Source organism: Fragaria vesca, linkage group LG7 (assembly GCF_000184155.1).
Source record: "Fragaria vesca subsp. vesca linkage group LG7, FraVesHawaii_1.0, whole genome shotgun sequence".
NCBI lineage: Eukaryota > Viridiplantae > Streptophyta > Magnoliopsida > Rosales > Rosaceae > Fragaria > Fragaria vesca.
This window is the reverse complement of record NC_020497.1, coordinates 4,994,294-5,020,247: the sequence shown is the minus strand read 5'-3', so window position 1 is coordinate 5,020,247 and position 25,954 is coordinate 4,994,294. Positions and strand designations below refer to the sequence as shown.

At 37.3% G+C, this 25,954-nt stretch overlaps 3 protein-coding genes across 3 annotated transcripts; 2 read left to right on the top strand and 1 right to left on the bottom strand.

Annotated features, from left to right (window-relative positions):
* Window positions 1–578: 578 nt before the first annotated feature.
* On the bottom strand, window positions 579–2,525 carry LOC101299517 (cytochrome P450 716B1-like). The gene is made up of 3 exons (XM_004306732.1): window positions 1,428–2,525; window positions 1,122–1,309; window positions 579–1,007 (listed from the first exon to the last, which is right to left on the bottom strand). The coding sequence occupies exons 1-3, from the start codon at window positions 2,437–2,439 to the stop codon at window positions 708–710; spliced, it is 1,500 nt and encodes a 499-aa protein (XP_004306780.1). The 5' UTR covers window positions 2,440–2,525; the 3' UTR covers window positions 579–707.
* A 9,887-nt stretch (window positions 2,526–12,412) lies between these two features.
* LOC101298643 (U-box domain-containing protein 33-like) lies at window positions 12,413–17,764 on the top strand. The gene is made up of 9 exons (XM_004306730.1): window positions 12,413–13,110; window positions 13,622–13,743; window positions 13,815–13,936; window positions 14,089–14,193; window positions 14,478–14,928; window positions 15,115–15,252; window positions 15,559–16,086; window positions 16,405–17,169; window positions 17,357–17,764. The coding sequence occupies exons 1-9, from the start codon at window positions 12,855–12,857 to the stop codon at window positions 17,537–17,539; spliced, it is 2,670 nt and encodes an 889-aa protein (XP_004306778.1). The 5' UTR covers window positions 12,413–12,854; the 3' UTR covers window positions 17,540–17,764.
* A 2,091-nt stretch (window positions 17,765–19,855) lies between these two features.
* On the top strand, window positions 19,856–25,954 carry LOC101298931 (signal peptide peptidase-like 4-like). The gene is made up of 14 exons (XM_004306731.1): window positions 19,856–20,118; window positions 20,872–21,030; window positions 21,166–21,277; window positions 21,569–21,688; window positions 21,802–21,953; window positions 22,070–22,258; window positions 22,396–22,430; window positions 22,721–22,883; window positions 23,707–23,760; window positions 24,174–24,266; window positions 24,374–24,516; window positions 24,846–24,916; window positions 25,452–25,535; window positions 25,649–25,954. The coding sequence occupies exons 1-14, from the start codon at window positions 19,984–19,986 to the stop codon at window positions 25,759–25,761; spliced, it is 1,623 nt and encodes a 540-aa protein (XP_004306779.1). The 5' UTR covers window positions 19,856–19,983; the 3' UTR covers window positions 25,762–25,954.

Genomic DNA, 25,954 nt, shown 5'->3' with positions numbered 1-25,954 from the left:
GAGAGAGAGAGAGAATTTAGATCGGTGAAAACTGAAAATATAAGGTTAGTTGAGTGTGAGGGTAAGTTCGTCTTTTTATGTAGTTTCATTGGAATGGGCTCTTGAATAAAATTTTCATTAGATAAGGCTTTAGTTTAGTTGTTTTTGTGTAAATGGGCATTTTCCCTTTTTTTAACAAAAAGCACGAAAACACATGTGACAATGAATGTATTGCGAAGCGGATTTTACGTATCAATGTGCACTTGCACTATTAATACGCAACTCCTCAAATCACCGTATATCTGAAATTATACTAATCTCTACACGTACGCCACTCCATTACTTAATATTAATCACATGCATCGCAAATACTTATTAGTTAATCACATGTAACACACAGCTCATAAAGCAAGTGAAAAGTTTTAAAGCTGCCTGATAATGTTGAGATGAGGGATGAGATGAAGAATTTTTGCGCAGCCTCAGACTAAGAGCTCACAAGACGAACAAATTCTAATGGGTGCGTATAAATAAGAAAGAAAACAGTATAAATTAAAAGATAAAATCATAAAATCAAATAAGTAGAAAATAATCAAGAATATAGAAATATAAACTAAAATATAAATTATGCTCTGATGATGTAGTATGCCACCTCACCTACCATTACTCTTAGATAATAGATCGGACTTTCACTTATTTAAACCAAATAACAGTTACAATACTTATCACGTTTATGATTTACAAGAGAATAGATGAAGAGGAAGTCCGTGTGTAGAATAAGAAACAGGGTCCACGACCATCTTCTCGTTAGGAAAAACCATCTCCCATTTGTATCTTGTGACCAGGTTGTACATGAAAACCAACATCTGGACTCGAGCGTTTTCTTTTCCGGGACACATTCGAGGTCCTCCACCAAAAGGAACATACGAGAAAGGAGGTGGTCCTTGTCCTTCAAACCTTGACGGATCAAACTTGTGTGGATCTGGAAAGTATTCCGGGTTCTTATGTGTGGAAAACACATTCCAATGTAACTGCACACAAGAGCTATGAAAATGAGAAATAATGAAGAAAATATAGATGCTCACGAAGCTAGATGTATTGAAGTAAAATTAGCTCGTATATGTAATGTAATGTGATTTACGTGCCTTCATTCCTTTTGGAATCAGATACCCCTCATAGATGAACTCGGTGATGGCCTCTCTAAATGTTCCACTACCTGGTGGCTGCAATCGTAATACTTCACATAGCACGTTCCATGTATATTTCATCTTCTGTATGTCCTCCCAATTGAGCAACTCTCCTTCATCTTTTGATTCTGCAATCTTCATTTGCTCTGCAACACATAGTTGTACATGGATCCATTATTCCATTTCAGTATACGCTACAGTATCAGTAACTCAGCAAGTCCCCAGCAACACAAACTTTTAGAATTTGCTGTGTATATAATTTACCTTTAAGGACGGCATCATAAACTAGAGGAAGTTCTGACAGATAGATGACAGTGGCACAGAGTGTGTTAATTATAGTATCGTAACTGGGAAATATGGTACCACTCAAAGTTTTGGCCATGTCCGCTGCCGTAACCTCTGCTCTATCGCTAAATGTCTCCAAGAGTAAGCTAGACATTAGATCTTGTGGCACATCTGCTGTTTGTTCAGGATCAGTCAAATTCAGATTCATGAGATCTATCTTCCTCTGCACAACCATACTCTCAATTTCCTTCATCATTTTCTTCGATGCTTTGATGGCTATGTTGAAGTTGGTGCCTGGCAGATCTATTGGCAGTGAAACCATCCCCGCATGTATAGTCCCAATGGTTTTCTCTAGCTCGGCAAGTACTTCTGGATCCTCGAGGTTTAGGAAGAGCTTACAAGATAATGCTAAGGCGTACTTCTTTGCGAGTGAGTGAAACATGATCGCTTCCTTTCGATCCATCTTCGTGGACCAATGCGTATCGAAATGGCGTTTCGTGATCTGGTCCATGACGGCTATATGCTTTCGGACAGCGTCAGGCTTGACAAATGCATACATATGTTTGCGTATTCTGTAGGCCTCGTCGGCTGGAAGTATCTTTTGGAAGCTGGAAGGCCACCAGACCTTGACGAGTTTTTTCTCGTTTGAAAACAAGAACTTGTTTCCAGCAGCACTGCACAGCAGGGCCATAGTTTCGCCGAACAACGATGTCTTGAACACCTTGCACAAGCCTCCTGCTGTTGCTGCAGCTGATGATGAGAGTGATGAGTACTTGCTCTTTCGGTCATCCACAAACTTTTCAGGGACACCGTTTCTGGCTGTGCGTAGATAATCCAAGGTTTCACCAATGATGGGCCAACCTGTGCTTCCTGGCGGCAGCTGATAATCTTTTGCTTGTTGCCTAGGGCGGCTAGGAATGACTTTACAGAAGACATAGAAGAGAGAAGCAAAGAGAACTAGCAGGGAAATAAAGAACGTAGTAGTCTCCATGGACTACACAGAGACTATCAGTGCTCCTTGGTTGTTCAAGTCGATCAAGGCCAGCAAATATATGCAAGCTGATTCATTCAGGTCTCGTATAGGGTTAATATTAACGTTGTACTCCCTCCCTAGTTGACTAATAATTAACGAAGTACGTACTAATCTCTACACGTACGCCACTCCATTACTTAATATTAATCACATGAATCGCAAATACTTATTAGTTAATCACATGGAACACACAGCTCATAAAACAAGTGAAAAGTTTCAAAGCCAGACCATAACGTATCGATCAAAGCAAAAAACAAAAGTCTCAAAGTCAGATTATGTACGCATCTGTTGTTATTATTCACTTATTCTGGTAATAAGTATCTTTTTTCTTTTAAGGGGAAAGACGACTAAGTTATGCTGATCTCATTTTGCCCACTTCCTCATCAATTCACAAACTTATATGGTCAAGATCACACACATATTCTAGTTTATCAACACATTAATGAAATGGGTTTTAATTAGGATAATCACCCAGAAGAGTATCATCAAGTGCTGAATAATCACAATTATTGCTACAGACCCAAAAATTGTTAAACTAAATTACATTATTGGTGTGTCTTGCATAGTTGCATGCAGTGGATGGGACTGGGCACCAACGATCGAGTTATATATATAGGCTTTCGAGTTATATATATAGGCTTTCTTGGCATGTATATCAGGGCACTTCCACTAAATTATCACTTTTTTTTGACATATATGAGGGATCTAACATTAGACCAAACTTTCAATCATATTTTTCAATCTTAACCGTTCAGTTTTGAGATCCTAACATGTAAATCACTTCTGCAAAATTTCATCCAAATTGGTGATCGTTAAGGTGCTCTAAACTACGAATTAAAATTATAAACATGAACGGTTCATATTTGGCATATTTGATCCGTCAATTGATTTCAGTTAGTCTGAAGCTTTAACGATCACCAAATGAGATGAAATTTTATAGAAATGATCTACATATATATATGCATCTAAATATTAAACGGTGGAGATGTTAATATATGATTGAAAAGTTGGTCTAATGTTTGATCCCTTATGTATGTCAAAAACAGATATCCCTTATACTCAAGCTCGGCCGTAGGGCAAGAGTAGCAAGGCCCACGTCTAGGGTCTCAAAAATCTAGGGGCCTCAAAATATTTTATGGCCTGCTATATTTAAAAAAAAAAGAGATAAAAAAAGTGACAAAGTATAGAAAAGGTCACCGTAAAGTGACCAAACCAATTAATAATTAGTTTATTATTACTATTTCAATTTGTAGCCCTACAAGTCTACATAATTTTTTTCTCGATTACAACCCTAAACCCATTTGCCATCGTCATCTCTTTCTCCCAAATTTTCTTTACGTTGTGTTTTGATGAAGTCATTTCAATTTTCATAGAAATTTCAAATCATGGGAATACAATTTCATGAATTTAAATTCCATTAATTGAGAATTTCATTGTTTGGATTTCATGATGTAGAGTTTTAAAATGACATAAATTTGTATTTAGATTAACTTCAGCTGAGGGAATTGACAAATGACACTTATTTTGTGAGGAATTCAAGTAGGGAATTTACACACCCAAATTCCACGATTATTTTCTCGTGGAAATTGCTAATTCCATAAGATAAGAATCCAAACGAGGAAAACAATCTTAAGAAATTGAGAATTCTTTATTTTTGATTAAATTCCCGGGAATTCACCAGCATCTAAACACACCCTTAGGTTTTAGTTTTCTTTCACAATCAAAGCCATAAAAGGAGTCAGACAATAAAAAAGCCATTTTCAGTGGTTTTTTTTTTTTGTATTTGCGATTTGTTTTATGTTGTTCATGTTATATGTTTGAGGCTTGTGTATATGATAATCTTTAGGATTTAATTGTTGATACTTTGAAACTTTGATATAATTTCTTCCGTTAATGTTTTCTATGTTTTTTTTTTTTTTTGTAAATTTGATTTAGGGCCTTAAGATTTTCTTCGCCTTAAGCCTCTATACACACAGGGCCAGCCCTGCTTCTACTAAGGGTCATGTGTCTATATATATAGAATCTAAAAAAAACTTTCTTACTTTAAGAATTTGAGAATTTATACTCTTTTATATATATATTAAGTAAATGACAATGCACATAACCATGTATCCACTAGTCTTTGTATAACGATCTAATTAAGATTAAGTAAGTTCTTTGTAAGTTAGTAAGTATACATTTAAGTACAGTAAGTTCTTTGACTTTATGTTTATTTGCAGTTTATCTATACCATATAGTAACCTTAATCTTTCTCTAATCCCTTTAAGCATGGAATATATGTATTTTAAATCCCTGGCCTGACTCTTAATGCGAAATGGCGAATCAGTGAAATTAGGCCTTTAAATTAATAAAACTTAAAGAAATGAAAATTTTAAATTTTAAACCTAGAAATTATTAGTTGTCCAACTGCAAACTGTGTTTGGACGTACTGATTCTAACCAGATAGCTCAAGTCCTGTCAGAGACTCAGAGCTTGATGACAAATCTAGTTGAAAAGTTGTTATTAAATTTATCCAATTGGAGATGCGCTCCAAGCTTCCAACCGCAACAAATCAAATAGAAGAACAAAACATCCTCTCTCTCATCAGATCCTCTCGTCATCTTCCCCCTTTTCTTCCTTCCTCAATTTCTGTCTCATCATAGCCTCTCATAAGCTTCCTTTACTTTTTTCTCTCCTCTGTCGATTTTTCAATTTCGCCGACGTATCTGATCAATGGTGCTCTGCAACACGTCGAGAACGTTGGAATGGTAGAATATGTGCCGCCGGTAAACAAGGACTTAGCTTGAAATCTTTAGTTATTTTTCTTCCGAGCAGATCTCTTTGATGGAGTCCAGATCTGCAACTTTATCCAATATTTTTATAATAATCTGAAATTTAAATAGACATTAATTTTGTTTAGATTTCCTTATCCAGTCAGGTTGTTATCTGTTTGCTCCAAACTCTAGATAAAGAAATGCAAGTCCTTTCCCGAACCAATCCAATCCGGTTCTATTGCCAATCCAATCTAGTCAGGTCTAACAAACGTGGCCTAAGAAAGAAAAGCATATGAATTATATAAGGCGGAACAAACTCATGATCGTACCATCCTCTCGATCAATAGGGAGTCTTTTAGTACGCAACATAGCAGCAGATGGAGCACAGAAGAACAAATCTTCCAATGAACAAACCTCAGAATTTGAAATATCTGAGAATTGAAGAGAGAGATTCTGAGCGGAGAGGAATCCTCTTTTTATAAACAGGCCGAGCTATGGGCACAGAGTTGACTGCCACGCCCAAATTTTAATCCAATATCAGATGTGGGCTATCTCTGTAAGAGTTCAACTAGACAGTGGTGCAACACAAACCCCAACCTTTACGTGCTAGTTTTTCTCTCCTTTCTCTTCGACAGCGGCTGCTAGGGTTTCTGTGTAGTCATGAATCACCATTTTCAAACACCTTTGGGGATTGTGCGGTCCTCTTTTAATTTCTTTGAAACAACATCGTCCCAAAGTCCCTCCTTTTCCTAGTTGTTCGAGGATTGGTTTCCTAATTCGTTATTTAATTTGTTTGTTTGTTTCCCAGCAGAAGAAGAATTTTGTAGCTGCGTGAGAGGTTTCTTTCAACGAAGAGCAACTTTTTCTTTTTTTTACTGAGACCACGACGGGTGCAATCTTACGCTGCAATGCAATTTAGTTTTTGCTCTGGATTGAAAGTTATTTTATGGACTCAGGTATGTTCTCCCAAAGGATCATCTGTTATATTTTTCATTTAAAGATCAGAATACCCCCTTTGATACGATCTGATACCCAATATATATATAGCATTTTGTGCAGCTCTGTTTTCCCATCTCCGGATTAGTATTACAGGGAAACCTTTATGATCATCGATATTGAAACTATAATCAAACTAAAAGAACAAGAAGAAACAAGATGAAATATAAATATGGTATACACCAATCAACGCGCATTGAAATTGAAAGAACCAGAAAGAACTTTTTGCACTTGAACTGGAGTTTTGCTTGATTAATATCTAAGTTGTTCCATCTCGTCAGTCATTAACCTTCTCTAGTGCTTTGGTTCTCTATGCATTTTAATTTATTTAGTTGCATGTGTTCAGTCAACTACATATATATAAACTTGTTCTTTGCTGTGTTTCTCTGATGGTTAATTGTTTTCTGCAACCTTATTCTTGCCAAAAAAAATATCCTCTTAATTCTGGCAAGACTAAGTCCGCTAATTTGGTTAATTGTTCAGTCAACTAATTAAGTCCGCTCTCCTCGTAGCGCACGAATCTTATATGCTTTGTCTTGTCCCATGTCTTAAACTCGGAGATGTTGCATAATGTAATGGCATCTGCAATATTGACCGTTTTGGAGATCAGTCCAGCAACCAATTGGCTGTTAAGAGACTCCACAAGATTTTCATGCAGGTATGAGCATCCAAAACTCATGCATGCCTGAAAAACTTGTGCTCTTAACGACCTTTTGGTTGCTGGACTGATCTCCGAGACTGTCAATATTGTTGATGCCATTAGATATTCATCATCGGTTCAACTGTTCAAGGTGTCAGCGTGAGTTTTTGCCATGGGACAAGACCACGCCTCTAAGATGTTAGGTATAAATGTGGGCTTGCGCAGTCAAGCGAGAAGTGTTGCTGCAAAATCACTGACGTACAAAGTCACGAGAGTGGGCATAGGTTAGGACGAGTTTGGCGGACTTTATGAAAGGAAAATATGAAGCAGAAAGGGTGGGGTATGAGCAATCAGTGTATGATGCTGCAAGAGAAATGAGAAGGGTGAATGAGCCGATTAACCTTGGAGTTCTTTATAAGAAGTGAGCTCGACAATGATGAGTTGTTGGATTATACAGGCAGTGATTAGGCATGGTATTTTGATGAAATAAAGAGTACTTGAGGTTATGAGTTTGTGCTTAGTTGTGTCTTGGTCTTCCAAGAAACAACATGTGGTTAATCTTTATACTATTGATCGAGGCTGCGTTCATAGCAGCCGCTTCGTGTGCATGTTAAGGTGTCTAGATGAGAAGGGCTTTGAATAAACTTAGCTAGCTAGCTAGTCATATTCAAAACAAGTGCACTAGTAGTACTTTGTGATAGCAGCTCTACTATCATGTTATCCAAAATCTCTTTTCATGAATTGCATGTCTAGCTTGTTACCCAACCAGGCAATCAATGCACAACTTGAATGGTGTCTTGACTCCGGCCTGCGACAAATGAGATTTATCCTCTATAGTAAGTCTTGGGTCGGGGAGTTAAAATGCGTCTATAGTGTAAGCAACTAAGCACCCTAGATCCTTACTGCTATTCTACCATTTAAACAAAGTAAATTGATGAATACAAAAACACAGCAGTTTATAGGGGGTTCATCCAAAACTGAGTCTTGTGAGCACACTACATATAGAGTGAATATATATGTTCAGTCATATTGACAATTATGTAGGTGTAGAGAGCGAATGTAATGTTGACCTTGATTTTTGGATGGAGCTGGCTTCCAGAGTCTGTTGTCACTCTTTTGAAAGAAGTAATATGCATGGAAAAGTTCAAGGTGATCTTCAGTGACCGAAACATCAATTCTCGGATTCCTAAACTCGTCAGGAAAAAATACTATGAGCTTTGTCGCATCCAAAGCTCATACATATGCATGAAAATCGTGTGGTCTCTTAACAATCAATTGGTTGCTGGACTGATCTTCAGACAGTCAATATTGCAGACGCCATTACATTCTGCAACATCAGTACCAAGGAGTCCGACTCTTTGATGAGCAAGGACTATCCATCCGCCTTTCTGCAATCATCCAAACAATAAGGAACATTCATCAAAAGCTCATCTAAGGATCTTTCCACTGTCACACTCCTGCATGCTTGTTAGTCTCTTGATTGAAAGTTGTGTTAGCTGATCACTCGGGCCTCAATGGTGTGTCAAGTACTCTCATTTTTGACGTCAAATGCAACAAACCTTAATCGATCATCAACTTGGGCTGCCCATTCCGATCTTTGAAGTTATGACTTGCCCACCGGCAAGTCACATTGCGAATTGAACTCAGTTCATTAGCCTCTTTCCAAACCTTCAATTACAGTATTTCTAAGAACATATTGTGTAGCATGTGTCGACATTTGGATTATATTAATGAAAAAAATATTATTGGAAACGCTTGTCCAAACTCTCTTATTTCTTTTGTCAATTAAGTAGTGTAAATGAAACATATCTCTTATAAACTCTCTTATGTTTATCTAGGGCTTGAAGTTTCTCGCCGGAGAGAAACGACTAGACGAGTCCTTGCAGTTTCATGGGTCGGAGTGGAGAAGGACCGGCGAGACGTCGGGACCGGTAAGGTTTTTGCCGGTCTGGGATTTCACTGGTCCCTAAGTTCAGAAGCAGCTAGCCTAGCCCGGTGTGTTAGTGGTCAGTCTGGGCTCGGTCCCTGAAAATTTGGTGCCGGTCTGGGATGAAAGTGAGTATAGTCATTTGATATCAAATGAATGGGATGGAAGTGAGATTTATACTAAAATTTTATGAAACATGAATTTTGAGGTTAGATTAGACCAAATGAATGGGATGGAAGTGAGATTTCAGTTAATTTAAAAGGTTTCATCCTCATCGTAGGGAAATTCAGTATATTGAATGATTGTGAGTATAAAATGTTAACCTAAACAATAAAAGTATAGTCTTTTGATATCAAAAGGCGTTTTTAGATCACAAGTTCAAAAGGTGAACTACTTATTCCATCCCTTTGGAATGCATGTTTGTTCCTAGCTTAGAGTTCTAGAACGCCACAGTTCCTACACATTGAAGTCACCATGTACAAGATCACAATCAAAATGAGAGTATACATCAATTTGACTGGATGTGACAGAGGAAGAAGAGAAACGAGAGAGATGAAAGACTGATGAAATAATCAAAGATAGAAGCAATATTGTGAAGATATGGGTTGACCTTTGACTTGATCGATTGATTTCGTGGGATAACCTAGGCTTGAAGTGGTACCTGGGTTTTCCGATCCGAGCAACATCTCAAGCACGCCATTGCAGTAGGGGTTAAGCTAGCACTTAAGGTCATAGTGTAAACTAAGCCAAATTCGAAGGAGAAAAATAAGAGGCGTTGCTCTCTTTGCTTGTAGGGTGTCCAAGCTTCTGTCTGCTTGCTATCTTTTCTTTCCTTCCCTTGGTTTCTTCCTGCAAAGACAAAGTTGAATTGTTAATTTTGATTGATATACTATATATATTTAGTTGTCAATTTCCACAAGACAACCCTTATGTGGCATGGCCATGTTTGCTTACTTGTTCTAGGATCTGCAAGATATAATAATATGCTTTTCTCTTCTCTTTCATAAGTAAGATTAAAAAAAGAAATATTCTCTAGGTATAGTTCATGGCATCAAGAAGAGTTAGCTAGGATCATGCTTAATTTAGTCTTGAGCTCCTTTCTGATAAACCTTTATTCTACATTTGTAAACCTTCACGATAATGACAAGTTAATCAGGCCATTAAATCAAATACATTCTTTAACTTCGACAAACCCTAATTGACCAATAACATGCCTTTCTCTTTCTATCTTTTCCTTTCGATCTTTTGGGTTGCTTTCATGAGTCTGTTTATGATCATCATATCACCAAACTTAATTAAACAAATTGCCCAGCGAAGGGAAAAGGGAATCTGATTATTAAGATATTTGGTCAATTAAAGTTTAAATATAAATTCTGCTGAGCAATAATTTGAGGGGTTCTAAATTTATGTGGGCTGAAGTGTACGTGAAGTGCGCAACTGTGCGTGTGCATTTAAAAGAGACCACAACAATGAAACATGAATTTTGAGCTGAGATTAGACCAAATGAATGGGATGGAAGTGAGATTTCATCCTCATCATAGGGAAATTCTCTTTCAGACTTTTGACATAATAAAACCTCTAGGTTAGACAAAAAAGAAAACAAAAAGAAATACATATATATGGTCTTACGCGACTACAACTCATAAAATTGAGTCGAGTATATATGAGTTTCCTTGTTCAATAATGAAGTTGAATATTGCATTTGATTCTAGCAGATGCTTCAAATGGTCCTACATACGTTGTAATCAAATGTCTAATATCATTAATTCATTATACAAATATCACAACTTGGTGGTTAAATAAAAACAAAATAGAATAAAGAAAATGAAGATCAGAACGTATGGTGGTATGGCCTAGTCTTAGTTTCATGAAAGAAAGACAAGAAAAGATTGTGGAACTTCAAATCGACGCGTGATCTCAGCTTAGATGTGGGCTTAAACATACTAACAAAACCTTATGTTTCTTTTTATATTTTTCCTTACAACAAGATATGTGACAAGAACACAAAAAATGAAGATGATGACTGAGTTTCTCGAAGATGAACAAGGTAAGCACAAGTACAAGAGGACAACCCCATTTTTTAACTTGGAAAGGAAAGCTTAGATAGGGTTTGTGAACAAATTCAATCGCAGAAATGATGAAGAAAACCCAAAACAGTAAATACAGTAAGTTGGTTAGTGCAGTTGAAAGGGCGGTGAAACCAATAGCTTTGGTCGCTTGGATCTCCAAATGGCGTGGAGCCGTGGACCAAACCAAACCCTACGCGACGGAACCAAAGAATATTCCGTTTATTCCTCGACACCGTGGCGCCCACCCCTTCCTCCGTACCTGTTGACTTTTTCTCTTGGTTTTTTTTTTTGAAAAGTTTCTTGAGACTTTTTTTTTCTTATAACTTTTTTATATATATAATTTTGAATGTCTTAAGAATTGATTAAACAAAATCGGTTTTGAGTGTATCGGATAATGTTCGAGCAGTTTGTAGTTGTGTCATGCTAATTCTTGTAAACATATTTTGACTTGAGACATATTTGAGTGTTACCAAGATATTAAAAAATTTCATGTTGTATGTGATGATGCTCTTTTTATTCGGCATCAACCAATCCTTTGTGTGTGTGTTGGGTTATGTAGCATTAGTCTAAAGTTCATTTTCTAGACATTATGTGTTTTTAGATTATAAGGCTGTGTAAATTATATGAAAGATATAATAAATTTTTTAAAATTGAGGTATATATGAGGAAATAAGAGATCAAGAGATCTATGTCGACTGTGATGTCATATTTAATTATAAAGTGGCGGGTGTTTCCGGACGAGTTAGGGTTACAAGATCTCGTTGTTATCAATGTTCACGTTAGTATGGTTGATTCTTGCTTCACCCCTCTTACGTGACAACGGGTTGTCGTCTTGTTGATGATGGGTGATTGATGATAAGCGTGGAGTAGGTTTCTAAAGCTCAAATCATGATAACAGTATGTCATGAATCATATAGTGCTAGTTTATGCTCTAATTAGTGTGTCACTTTGCATTGATGGCCGGTTAGGACTCTCAAATTGATGGACAATTGTAAACCGACACATTAAGACAACATAATTGATTAGGAATTAGGCTCTTTGGTCTCATGAATGTTATTCATGTTAAATGGATTTGTAACTCGTTCAGTTTGTAACTTTGAATGAATGAGATGGTCATCCTCATATTATGTAATTCTAATTATTATATTAAATAAACAAATTTTGTTTTTTCGATTGAAATAAACAATTTTTATTCTAAAAATAATATTCATGAGCGGTATTATGTTTCTTATATTTCTAATTGTCAATTCGATTATGACGACATATCTGATCATGGACCCCACCAGGCTTCGCCTACAAGGAAGCTTCTTCGAGCAGGACTCTCGACTCTGAACCGAATCAGAGAGCGTAGACTATAGGAAAAAAACAAAAAAACAATGGAGCCCGCCATGGAATGGGAGATGCAACTTCCCTGAATTTGAAACATAATTTACTCTAGTCTCTAGTTCTCTACTACTATTAGCAAGAGTCAGTTTGCATTGTAAAAATCATTGGAGCTCAAGACAAGCAATCTCTTTTAGTCTACCCAATCACATCACCCTGAAACATCACACATTTGTGTTCTTCCCCTCATCTTTTTGCAAGCCTATCCTTATCAGAAGCAGAGTCAGAGAGAAAGTTGAGTGATTGGGGGGAGTTCAATTTGTTGGATTGGGGCTGTGAGATTGTTGTTGAGTTCGTTGAATTCGAGGTTTGGAGGGAAAAAACTGAACTGAGTTGTGTGAAATTTTGATACTTTTGCTTATTCAAGAATTGGGTTTTTGGAGTTGGAGAGTTAGTTGAATTGGGTTGAGTTGTGTTTTTGAATTCTGGGTTTAATTGGAGTCGGAGAGAGTTGAATTGTGTTAAAGTGTGAATTTTGATGTCTGGGTTTTGTAGTTGAGGATCAAAAGTGAGTTGGGTTTGTGAGTTTTGAGTTTGAGAGAGTGAAAGTTGTTTTGGGTTTTGGCATGAGGTTTTGATGGTCTGGATTTTGAAATTTCTCTGTGATGGCTGTTGTGAGTTCTGTGCCTACAATGATGCGACCAGCTGAGCCAATAAGGTATCCTGATATTTCAGATATGGCTAGTTTTGGAGAGATTGTGGTGGAGCCTGTGGCTCGGGTGATCCAAGATATGATATATGTGACAGTGGGAACTTCTGTGAAGGAGAGCAAGGCGAATCTGATATGGACATTGCAGAACTCAGGAGGAAAGAGGGTTTGCATTGTTCATGTTCATCAGCCTGCTCAGATGATTCCAATGAGTAAGTCTGTATCATAGTCCACACATATTTATGTTTATATTTTGTTGTATGTGGGCAACAGTTTCTGAGTTTTAAGGGATGTTTCAATTTCATGGTGTTGTAATATGATTGCTGTAATTGAATTGTTGAGTGCTTGGTTTATACCTTGTTGGTAATCCTGCTGAAAGAGGTGTTTAATCCCGATTACTAACTTGATATTGCTTTGCCTCTTGAGGCCAATATTTTGATGCTCTGAGCAACCCAATAAATTATGGTTTCAAACCCAAAGCCATGATCAGATAGTATATAGGAAGTCGGATTAAATACTTAGGAAACTGAGTGAAATTAGCTAGTTCTATCTTTTATTATGTTTTTTTTGGAATTTTAAAGTCATTACATTGTGATCTGCGTAAGTTTGTGAGTATAATTGTAATAGAGATGGCTGAGGTGTTGGTACACCAAACTTGTCGTCTGCCTTGCAGTCTGTGATTTATGACTGGATTTAATATTCCACACTTTTCTTCATTTTCAGTGGGAACAAAGTTCCCAGCAAGCCAAATGAAGGATCAGGAAGTCAGAGCTTATCGTGAAATCGAAAGGCAAAACATGCAGAAGATCCTTGAAGATTACCTACGTATTTGTCGTCAAATGGGGGTATTTTACTTCTCTCTTCTTGTTTGTTCCTTAGAAATGAAACTTTCTCTTAAAAGACTGTTCTTTTGTAGATTCGAGCAGAAAAAGTACATATTGAAATGGACTGTATTGAGAAGGGAATAGTGGAACTCATCTCTCAGCACGGGATCAGTAAGCTTGTTATGGGAGCAGCAGCGGACAAGTCCCATTCGAGGTAGTTTGGTACTGGTTCCGATTTTGTGTCTGTGAAATAGAGTATTAATAGTCTCATTAGTCTGTTACCAGGTAGTGAGTCTCAGTGAGGGGTTTGTGTTCAGTATTTGACTATTTGTATTATGCATCTTTTACACTGAATTAACATTGCAGGAAGATGACAGACCTCAAGTCTAAGAAAGCCATATACGTGCGTGAGCATGCACCTGTTTCCTGTCACATACAATTTGTTTGCAAGGGGCACCTTATACACACCAGGTTAGTTGATTGTTTTGGGAAATAAAACTGAAAATACAAAGAAATAGGAATCCATGAAGACGTTTCAAATGAAAGATATTTGAATGACTTAACAAAGAGAAGCATTTATAAGCTCAGAACAACCATACGGTTTTACTTGTTTACATAGTCCCTCATTAGTAATCTGCAAGGGTGATTATATTATTCTAACTGTAAATGTACAAATAAGTTTCTTATCAGTATCTGAATTTTTTTTAACTCTACAGTATTCCATGACAACTAATGCATGTATAATGACAAAATAGGGAAGCGGATTTAGATGCAGTTGATGCACAAGTTGCATTGCCACCACCAAGGCCAAGCACCAACTCTGAACGGTCACCACTCCATTTAAGATCAAGATCTTCTGTGGCATTTGGGCAAAATAATCGACCATCACTTAGCAACCCAGCTCAAGATTTGTTCCGCCGGGTAAGATCGTCAAAAGTTGACAAATATGGAGGAAGCACAACAGATGTTACTGAAGGGATTTCAACTCCGTCAAGCAGCAGGTTGGAAGCAGAACTGAGTGCTGATGAATGGGACCGGGTATCAAGGAGGAGTACTTCTGGATATTCCTCATGCTCTTCTTCTGCATTGGGTGATTTACCTTTGATACAGTTTGAGAGGACTGAGGGAAGTGAAAATGGTTCAGGAAACTCGAGTACACTTACTCATCTCAAAGATCTTAATCATTCATCCCCTCCCAGTGTATTGGTAAGTGCAAACTGTCCCTTGGTGGATGAGTGTGTGAATTTTATTTCATGGTCCATCTCCTTGTTTCACAATATGGATATAGATTTAATTTTTTAATTCACTTGCCACCTGGGAATCAGCTGAGTTGGTTTTAGTTACTAAAGTATTTGAAAATCTTTTAATCTTAGAAATGTAATGGTTTAGCAGGATGGAAATGTTGACGATACGCTTTATGATCATCTTGACCAAGTAATGGCAGAGGCTGAAAATGCAAAGCGGGAAGCATTTGAAGAGTCAATTAGGCGGGGGAAAGCTGAAAAAGATGCCATTGATGCTATACGAAGGGTAATGCGTTTTATTTGGCACTTAGTTATACCTTTTCCACTGATTCTGGGAGTAACACTTAGAATTTTATAAATTTTCTCCACTTTTCTTTTTCTTTTATTGGCAATAGGTGATGTAGATAGTAAATTATTCATCATAGAGGGGTAGTATTAATTTGGCAATATACATAAATATATGGTACTTGTACCACATACGTAGTGCTAGGCATAATGTTAAAGTAGAATACATGAACCTGTAATCAAAATCTGTTCTTTCAACCAAGGGAAACCTCCATAAAACAAACTAACAGTTGAGTATCCATTACAGGCTAAAGCATCAGAGTTCTTATACAATGAGGAGTTGAGACAAAGAAAAGAAATTGAGGACACAGTAGCAAGAGAAAGAGAAGTGCTTGAAAAGATGAAGAGGCAACGAGATGAAGTCATGGAAGACTTAAGGGCTGCTGTAGAACAAAAATTACAACTCGAGAGCCAAATCTCAGAGTCTGATCAGCTGGTGCAGAGCTTGGAGCAGAAGATCATCTCGGCTGTGGATCTCTTACAAAGTTACAGAAGAGAACGGGATGAGTTGCATGTAGAACGTGACAATGCTCTTAGAGAAGCAGAGGAGCTAAGGAAACGACAAGGAGAGGCCTCAAGCGCACACATGCCACAGTTCTTCTCTGATTTTTCATTTCCCGAGATTGAGGAAGCAACTCAAAACTTTGACCCATCACTTAAGATCGGAGAAGGTGGATATGGAAGCATTTTCAAAGGTTTCCTACGTCATACTGAGGTGGCTATAAAAATGCTAAATGCTCATAGTTTGCAAGGCCCCTCTGAATTCCAGCAAGAGGTAGGTTCTACTCTTTTAGTAACCAGTTGATTTGTACATACATTAAGAACCTGTCTGACTGCCGATATTAATATGTTGTTATCATATGGTAAGCAACTTTCATTGCGCTTAGAATCATTAAAATGTTTGAGAAGCTAAAAAATTGAGCATATAAACATTTTTCAAAATGCTCTTTGCAAAGGCCAACTTTTCAATTTTTGGACTATTCATTTCTTGGATTAATAATATCTATTTCTTCAATTTCTTAAAGATTTGATGGAAGAAAACTGATGTTATCACATGTTTTCCATTTGATGACATAAGTTGATTGTATCTCAGGTGGATATATTAAGTAAGCTGAGGCATACCAATCTTGTCACACTCATTGGTGCCTGCCCAGAAGCTTGGACTCTGATCTATGAGTATCTACCAAATGGAAGCCTTGAAGATCGACTGACCTGCAAGGACAATACTTCCCCATTATCATGGCAAGCTCGAATACGCATCGCTACCGAGTTGTGTTCTGTCCTAATTTTTCTCCACTCAAGTAAACCACACAGCATAGTCCATGGTGATTTGAAGCCCTCCAATATTCTCCTTGATGCCCACTTTGTCTGCAAACTTAGTGACTTTGGCATCAGTCGGCTATTGTCTCGTGGTGAAGGTTCAAGCAACAACACAACACTCTGTTGCAGGACTGATCCGAAAGGTACTTTCACCTACATGGATCCTGAGTTCCTTTCATCAGGAGAGCTTACACCAAAGTCGGATATCTATTCATTTGGAATTATTCTCTTAAGACTGCTAACTGGAAGACCAGCTTTAGGAATAACAAAGGAAGTACAGTACGCATTAGATTCTGGAAAGTTGGAAACCCTCTTGGATCCTTTAGCAGGAGACTGGCCATTTGTACAGGCTGAACAGTTGGCTCGCTTAGCATTGAGGTGTTGTGAGATGAGCCGGAAGTGCAGGGCAGACCTCGTGTCAGATGTCTGGAGGGTACTTGAACCAATGAGGGCTTCATGTGGCTCCTCATCTTCATTCCGGCTGGGTACTGAAGAGCACTTCCAGCCCCCCACATATTTCATCTGTCCCATTTTCCAGGTAACTTCCAGGTCTTTATTAATTTGGATCGTTATATACATCTTCTAGGCTCTTTGGAGTTTCTTAGAACACATACATGACTTTTAGATATAAGCTGGCTTATGGTAGAATCATTTAAGAGTTGTTTATGCCACGATCTACCTCTCTTAATTCTTAAAAAATTAAACCTTCCATTCCGAACTCGCAGGAAGTCATGCAAGATCCACATGTTGCAGCAGATGGTTTCACTTATGAAGCAGAGGCTCTGCGAGGATGGATGGACAGTGGTCACGACACTTCACCTATGACAAATCTTAAGCTCGAACACAAGAATCTCGTCCCCAACCACGCTCTTCGCTCTGCAATTCAGGAGTGGCTGCAACAGCACTGATATATAAACGTATATAAATATACACCTACGTACATACACAAGGAAATGTTTAATAGATCAATATGATCACTTTTTCAGACCAATCAAGAACAGATCTTAGTCTCTTCATTCAAGCTTAGAGTATGTAGCCATACAAACAAATGCTTTACATACTATTTCCTTGTACAGAATATTCCGCACCCCATTTGTTTATATTTCAAATGTAAACAGACGTATATTATCATTTTCACTCTTCCTTTGCATAAGAGTTTATGATCTCCATCTACATCGTTCAATGCCACTACCCCGATTGAACCACTCTGATGCCACACCTCGCTATCTCGGCATTGCAACTCGGCAACTGGCTCTGCTATTCTTATCTCTCCAATCTCAAGTATTTCAACCTCAAAAATGTACCGCGAATCCGTTATTTTCATGACACAAAAATTAATGGCAAAGTTTGCTACCAATTTAAGCGAGGACCTGATTTAGATAAAACTCTATTCATAACCTGTTTCTCACAAGTTAATGGTTGAATCAAATGAAAATTTGGACTTTTTAAACCCTAAGTAGATCATTTATTCTTTTTACCTTTTAGTGGTAAAAAATGTTGATTGCTCAAGTGAAGAATCATAGGGGTAAACCGTAAAACACTCCAGTCCAGTCGAGTGGAGGGAGAAGAAACCAAAACGGTACGTTTCGATCGGGGGCCCACGCACGTGGTTGGATCGTCCAGCCGCACGTGTATTTCCACTATTTAGTACGGAGCATGTGTGGAATAGCTGACCACAATTAAAGTGCGTTCCCATGTGCGGGCCCTACTTTATGGATTTAGTGCCGTATGTTTAACGAAACTGGGTGCTCCTATGAGCTGCACCCCACTAAGGCGCGGCAGGTGGCATTCTCCGATTGGATGTTTTAGCGAAATAGTGGTAGAATAGAAGGCCCGCTGACTTTGATCGGGTGTTTTGGTGAGGTTGCAGGTAGGTGATCCTAAGCGGAGTAATAATTTAATCAGCCGTCTCATCTGTACGGTCCATACGGACTTGTTACCACTTGAGGCAGTAACCGGTGATCTCTGTGGAAGAGTTGAGAGACTGTTCCACGCGCTTTTAAGGATTCTTATTTATAAGCTTCAGTGATTTAACACAAAGACAAGGTCTAGACGTCTAGTGATTCAAAGATAGAGATCGCGCTCTGACTGTGTTGAGATGACTCTGTTAGGATAGATTACATAGTCTGATTGTTTTGCTTGGATCCCTAACATCGCATGAGCATGACTTGCGTTTGTTACCTTAAGTTTTTTTTAACGATTGAGTTAAACATGAGAATTAATTTAGAGGTTTATTGAGTGTGTTTAATTTCTTTTATAATTGGGTATTTGAGTAGGCTGGTTCTTTTATGCACTTTGGTCAGATATCATGTAGTACGAGTTGGTAAAGCGGCTGTGTCTTGTTATTTCATTTTATAAGATAATGACCATGACTTTCCAATGAGTTAAAATATATTCTTTAATCTTGAATGATTTTTGATATTTATATAATGAGAAAAATATAATCGAGCATTTTAAACTTATATTTAAATTGTATTATAGGCACATCCTATAAGTGTGGGTCAATAATTAGGTGGGAAGTTATTGAACAAAATGTGGAAAAAATTGCTGCACATATTCTCGTTAATGGTAGTAAAGATGACTAACAACCTTACAATGATCATGTCACAAGATGAGACCATTTATTAAGTATACAAATTAAGTAAGACCAGTTTTTTTTTCTTTCTATTTTTAGACAAATATCTTGTTTATCAACCCTCTGTTTATTGCCGTTCATTGAAACATTATGTGATTAAAGACTCTAGTAACGCTTCACAGTCAACAAAACCCATTTCTACATCAACACTCAACACTCTTATTTACCTAATTTGACCATTTCAACTTTTTTACTTCTCTGCCTACCAAAACATAAACATATCCGATTACAGTTCCTACAAACCAGCCGATCACCATTCACCCCATAATCCAAAAGATCAAAAACCCAAAACCTCCAAAACCCTCCACACTGACACCCAGCTCCTCCCAGATTCCGACTTTCTGAGCTCCTTGCCTCATTCTTCATTCATAAAAAAACTCTCCAAGTAAAAGGCGTCTGCAAGATGGCACGTGCCTCCCACGCGCTGAAGGTGCCGGTAAGTAAACTCCACCCTCCCACACCGCACAGCTGATAGGCTTAGCCAGTTCAACGGTTTCACAGCTAACACTTGCTCCTCAAAACGACAACGCGGGAAAAGCAAAACGCAGAAGAAATAGAAAAGAACCCACTTAGATATTTCCTCTCTTTTTCTCCCACTCGTTCACATTTTCCATCTTCGTCTTCTTCTTCTTCTTCTTCATAGCTCGTTTTCTCTCTCTGAAAACCCTAACCTTTTTCCTTCTTCAATTTTTTTGCTTCCGATTTTTCCGGCGGTAAATGAATTGGCAGAGAGGCGTGTGGATAGTGGTGGCCGTGGCGGTGCTGAGCTTAAGCCTGAGCTCGGCCGGAGATATAGTTCACCATGACGATATTGCTCCGAAACGGCCTGGTTGCGAAAACGACTTCGTTTTGGTAAAGTCCTTCTTAATTTGAATCGAATTCAGTTTCAATTGAATTTCAGCTTGTTGAATTTGAATTTGAGTTTCAGTCAATCAACCAATTCTGATTGCGATTCGATTCGGTTAATTAGCTGTGGAAGCTTTAGCTGAGGATTTGAACTTCACTAGCCTAATTTTTTTTTTTTGGTTTCCGTTTTCGGCTTCTTGTTCAGTTTTTTTTATTTTGGGAAAATGGTATTTTTGGAATATGGTAGAAATTATGGGAACAAAAAATTAGTTGCTGTTAAAAGTTTAAATCTTGGTCCCGGATGCTGAGGAAATGCTGGAAATAATCTTGTTTTTCGAGATTATGAATTTTGTTTTATAGTGAATTTAAGGAACATTGTATAAATTAGAAACTTTACAAGTCCACAGGAAGTATTAAAAGCATGAATTTGACTTGTTCCGGATGCTTTTCGGGAACATGTTAATTTGTGGTCAATCAGGATCGAGGGAATAATTGTTTAGCAACAATTTTTAAGATGGATTTTCTAAGAAAATCATCTCTGTAGTTTGCAAATGCTACAACCTTTGTGTTGAAAGCCTTTTTATTTTCTAAAAGAAAATGCTGTTCAGAAAAATATAGTTTTGTTATTAAACGTACTACTTTCATTATATCTTTTGCTTTAACTTGGCGTAGCCTAAGATTGTAGTGGAGGTATGCACCTTTTTTTCATCTCATATTGTAACCTGTATCTTGACCGCAGTACTGTTTTTTGTTCAATAGGTAAAGGTCCCGACTTGGATCGATGGTGTAGAAGCCAATGAGTATGTTGGTGTTGGGGCTCGATTTGGACCTACCCTGGAATCAAAGGAAAAGCGTGCCAATCATACTAGAGTGGTTCTGGCAGACCCCCCTGATTGTTGTACCAAACCCAAGAATAAGGTATATTTGTTATGATCTTTCCATTCTATAACATCAATTTGCACTACAATGCTTTAACAGTAATTAGAATTATCTTCCTGATTGGAAGCTATTGGATATGCTCATCTGATTGTGAAGTGCATTGCTTTTGGGTAGCTTGCACATGATGTCATTTTGGTACACCGAGGAAATTGCAGTTTCACCACCAAGGCGAACATGGCTGAATCTGCTAATGCTTCAGCCATCCTCATCATAAATAACCGTCCAGGTATTTGAATTAAATTTTTCTTATCTTCATGGTCTGCAAGAGTCTCCACTTGAAGTCCTCTAAGTTCTCTTACTGAGTAAAGATTGTATTGGACATGTTACAATTAAAATTGTGGAAAACAACAGGAAGTTAAAGGAATATTTCATTGTTATAATCACTGTTCATTAATATAAAGAATGGCAGTCAAAATTGATCTCAAGTGAAAGTAAGTATATGTAACAATAAAATGGTGGTCAAAATTGATTAGGTGAAAATAAGCATCTGTTACTAAAAATATTGCTGTGTCTATAGAACTTTTCAAGATGGTTTGTGAAGATGACGAGCCTGATATCGAGATAGGCATACCTGCTGTTATGCTTCCCAATAAAATTGGTGAAATCTTGGAAAATGTTTTAACAAACCATTCCACAGGTATGCATTTCCTTCTCTGTTTACATATACACCTACCTTTTAGCATATAATTCCACATTCTAAAAGTGGTTCTCTTTTGTTTGTAATATTGCCTATATGATCCCTTTCTTCAGTTTCTGTGCAGCTGTACTCTCCATTGCGTCCACTGGTTGACATTGCAGAAGTATTTTTATGGCTTATGGCTGTTGGTACCATCATATTTGCTTCTTATTGGTCTGCATGGACTGCAAGAGAAGCATCTATTGAGCATGACAAGCTATTGAAGGTAATGCTATCCCTTTTTTGCAGCTATTTTGTAATTCCAGTGAAGTTATGTGGCTTCAATTCCTTCTGGGTGCTGACTGATTTTATCAATTGTATGTTGTTAATTGCTGTATGCAGGATGCTTCTGATGAGTCTTCACATATGGAAGGTGAAGGTGAAGGTGGTAGTCCTTTAGTGGAGATTAGCACCATGGCGGCAATTCTCTTTGTTGTGATTGCTTCATGCTTTTTGGTTATGTTTTACAAACTTATGTCCTTCTGGTTCATCGAGATTCTGGTGGTTTTGTTTTGCATTGGTGGGATAGAGGTATCCTGTTTCTGTATTATTCAGAATTTTTTCTCTATGATTATAAATTCTTAATTGAGCATATACTTGTTACTATCATTTTTAATATGTCCTCTGAGGTGAGTACTGAACCTTGCAGTCTCTTTCTTTTTTTATAGGGCCTACAGACTTGCTTGGTGGCTTTGTTATCATGGTAAATGTCTTTTTCCTCTTTATTTTAGTCCATAGCCTTTGTGATGTTCTCATGTTGTACTTGTTATCAGTGCTTCTGTAAGAACATCTTTTACTTAGGAGTTAGATGTGCTTGGGACACAATGCAAAGATTAGATACCATAGATCTCCATAACTGATGAGCTTTATGTATGAATGAAAGCAAACATCATTATTCTGGAAATCTAAGAGAGAATAAATCTAGTGTAAAAACACTTACAGTTTTGTTTGTAAAGTCTCCTGAATATGAAGCTGACAACTTAGCATATATAGTTTCAGACGGTTTAAACATGCTGGAGAATCATATGTTAAGGTGCCCTTCTTTGGAGCCGTTTCATATTTGACACTAGCTGTCGCTCCCTTCTGCATAGCATTTGCTGTTGTTTGGGCAGTGTATCGTCGTGTGTCATTTGCTTGGATTGGCCAAGATATCCTTGTAAGAAAATAAATTCTTGTCTTTTCTTTTGTTTTTGATCTGGTTATATATTTTCATTGGAATGTCCTTAATCCATACCTAAGGCAGTGAATTTGTGTTTTACATTCTGCTGATTCTTTTTTCTTTTTCTTCATCTTTTCTCTCCAATCTAGTAATCTTTTCATTTCAATATTATGCGAGAAAAATATTCTTAAGTCATGGAAGGTCTAAGCTCAAAATTAGACATTGTCAGTGTATCACAAGAGATTTTTAAGAAGTATTTATACATCAGGGGGATCCAGGAGTTAGCAATCAAGTACCAGGATGGTATATGTTACATTGTTATTGGATTTTACCAAGTAATTTTAAGATTAATACCTTTGTTATAGAAGGGTGGAAATTTGATCACTTAATTGATATATCATTAAAGATAAGCAGAGAAGACCATAATCATATGTAGGAAAGTCTAGGTAATCACCCATAAACCAATGATTCTCAGCTTTTCTGTGCAATATATAAGTTGGCTGATGTATCTAGTTTTTTCCGATCCATTTGGTTGTGTCCATTTCTGGTCTGTTAAGTTATTATATTACTAAAGATAGAATAGTCATAGTTCAAATACTATTGATACGACTGATTCCTATTCGTACCTGAAGATTGACTTTGCCCTTAAGCACATCAGAGTTCTGTTTTTGACGAGAAGGAACTGGTAAACAGATCATGCTGGTCTTGCTCTTTTATATGTAATGCACATTGTCATACAATTGTAGATAGTCACATTCAAGTGATTTTTTTAACTTGTAATATGTTTGGTAGACGCTAACTTGTGCTGAAAAACAATCAGGGTATTGCACTGATAATTACCGTTCTTCAGATTATTCGCGTACCGAATCTCAAGGTGATGATTCACAATCATTTTGCTTTTTCTGATTGTTGTTGAGCAAAATGTGATTTTTTTTTTCCCATCTATTATTGTGCTGCTTACTATTTATGATTATAAAAGAAAATGCAAGGTCATATCTATTGATATTCTTTTCCTGGGTTAATCTCTAATTCTCAAGTCCTACCGTGTACTTATTTTGTTGAAACCAAACGTCATGACCTTTAATTTTTTTTATCTTGTCACTACTTTGATCTGGAGATATCCCTTATTTGTTTGTTTAGTTCTTGTTTTGGTGAACTGGGGACCAAAAGATGTCTTTATTCATTACATGTTTATTAGCAATTAAGACAATTGAAAAATTCATTCTGAACACCTTATTGAGAATGCTCAAAGATAACCTCCCTAACTCTCTCTCTCTCTGTGATCAGGTTGGAACAGTTCTTCTCGGTTGTGCCTTTTTTTATGATATCTTCTGGGTATTTGTTTCTAAATGGTGGTTCCATGAGAGTGTCATGATAGTGGTGAGTAAATCAGAACTTCTCTGCCACTCCTAGATAAAGATTGGTTTTGGGTACTGATACCTTTTCTTCAAGTTCAAGACATTGAAATATTTATCTTTTCTATATAGGTGGCTCGTGGGGATAAAAGTGGAGAGGATGGTATCCCAATGCTACTAAAAATCCCACGGATGTTTGATCCTTGGGGTGGCTACAGCATCATCGGGTTTGGTGATATTATCTTACCTGGATTGGTTGTGGCCTTTTCACTGAGGTTTGTTGTTGAACAGTTCATATATCTTTTACAGTCTCTTTTAAGTACCCTGCAAATGAAACCTTAATCATAAATATTTCAGAAACTATTTTGTTTGGGCCAAATATGTCCATGTTGGATATTTGTATATATCTTTTTTGGGATTTCTATAATGAACATGAAACAGCATCGTAACACTGATTAGATATTTTCAGAGTTACTGTGTCAATCACAAAACTTGGATCAATTAATTATTAAACATGGGACTTGAAACTAAATCATGACAGTGACACTTCATTAGTTATTTCATCTTCGAAACAGATACTAAATCATGGCTGTAACTTTTACAGGTATGATTGGTTAACAAATAAGACTCTTCGAACGGGTTACTTTGTGTGGGCAATGACAGCTTATGGTGCAGGTATGTAGTCTGCAAATTTTGGTACATGTTGCTCTTTTGTTCTCTTTGAGCAGATGTTGCACCTGACATTCATAAGATACACCTAATTGACCACCTAGTAAATTTTTGGCAACTTAACAGCTATTTTTAAATTTCTCTGTGTTTATGGTAAACAGAGCTCAATGCAGATAATAATTGGAGCATACAGTATATGAGCTTTTTGAAAAAATTGAAGAAATTTTAGGACATAATGACAATTAGTTTCGATGGAATAATGCATTGCATCCCTTGCAGTGCAGTATTTCGCCACTGGGAAAACTTCCATGTACAAAGAAAGTGAGATAAAAGTTGGGGGAAAGTCACTGAAGGAGCAAATTTTTTTTTTGGTCGAACAATTTGCCCCCCGTCAGAGAGTGTCCGTATTTCTCTCTATATAATAGTTGTCATGCTTAGTCTACTGCTCTATTTAGGAAATATATGCAATTGGTTAGCGAGCCACTAGATATTTACACCATTGGTTTCCTCTTTAATGATTGCTTGGCAATTTGCACTGCAGGTCTCCTGGTCACCTATGTGGCTTTGAACCTGATGGATGGACATGGCCAACCCGCTTTGTTATACATTGTTCCATTCACACTTGGTAAGATGCTAAGCTTGGATAATCTGGCAGTAACATGCCTCTGCCTCAGATCATTCTGCACAGAATTATTCATACCATGAGCAGCAGTAATAAAAGCTAGTTATCGTCTGCAGGTACCTTTTTAACCTTGGGACAGATGAGAGGTGACCTCAAAGTTCTGTGGACAAGAGGAGAACCAGAGAGGCCTTGCCCGCACGTACGACTCCAATCCTCTCACACTCAATAAAAGAATCGGGATAAAGTAATTGTGTGATAGTTGGTTAGTATACTAGTTAGTAACTCAGAAACTCTTTACATGTCAAGGCTGTAGGAGAGACCATAATACGATTAGGGAATTGTTACTAAGATGATATTTATAAATCAGTTGATATAAAAACGAGACGTTTACAACACCCAACATGGATACCCCAATAGCTCCA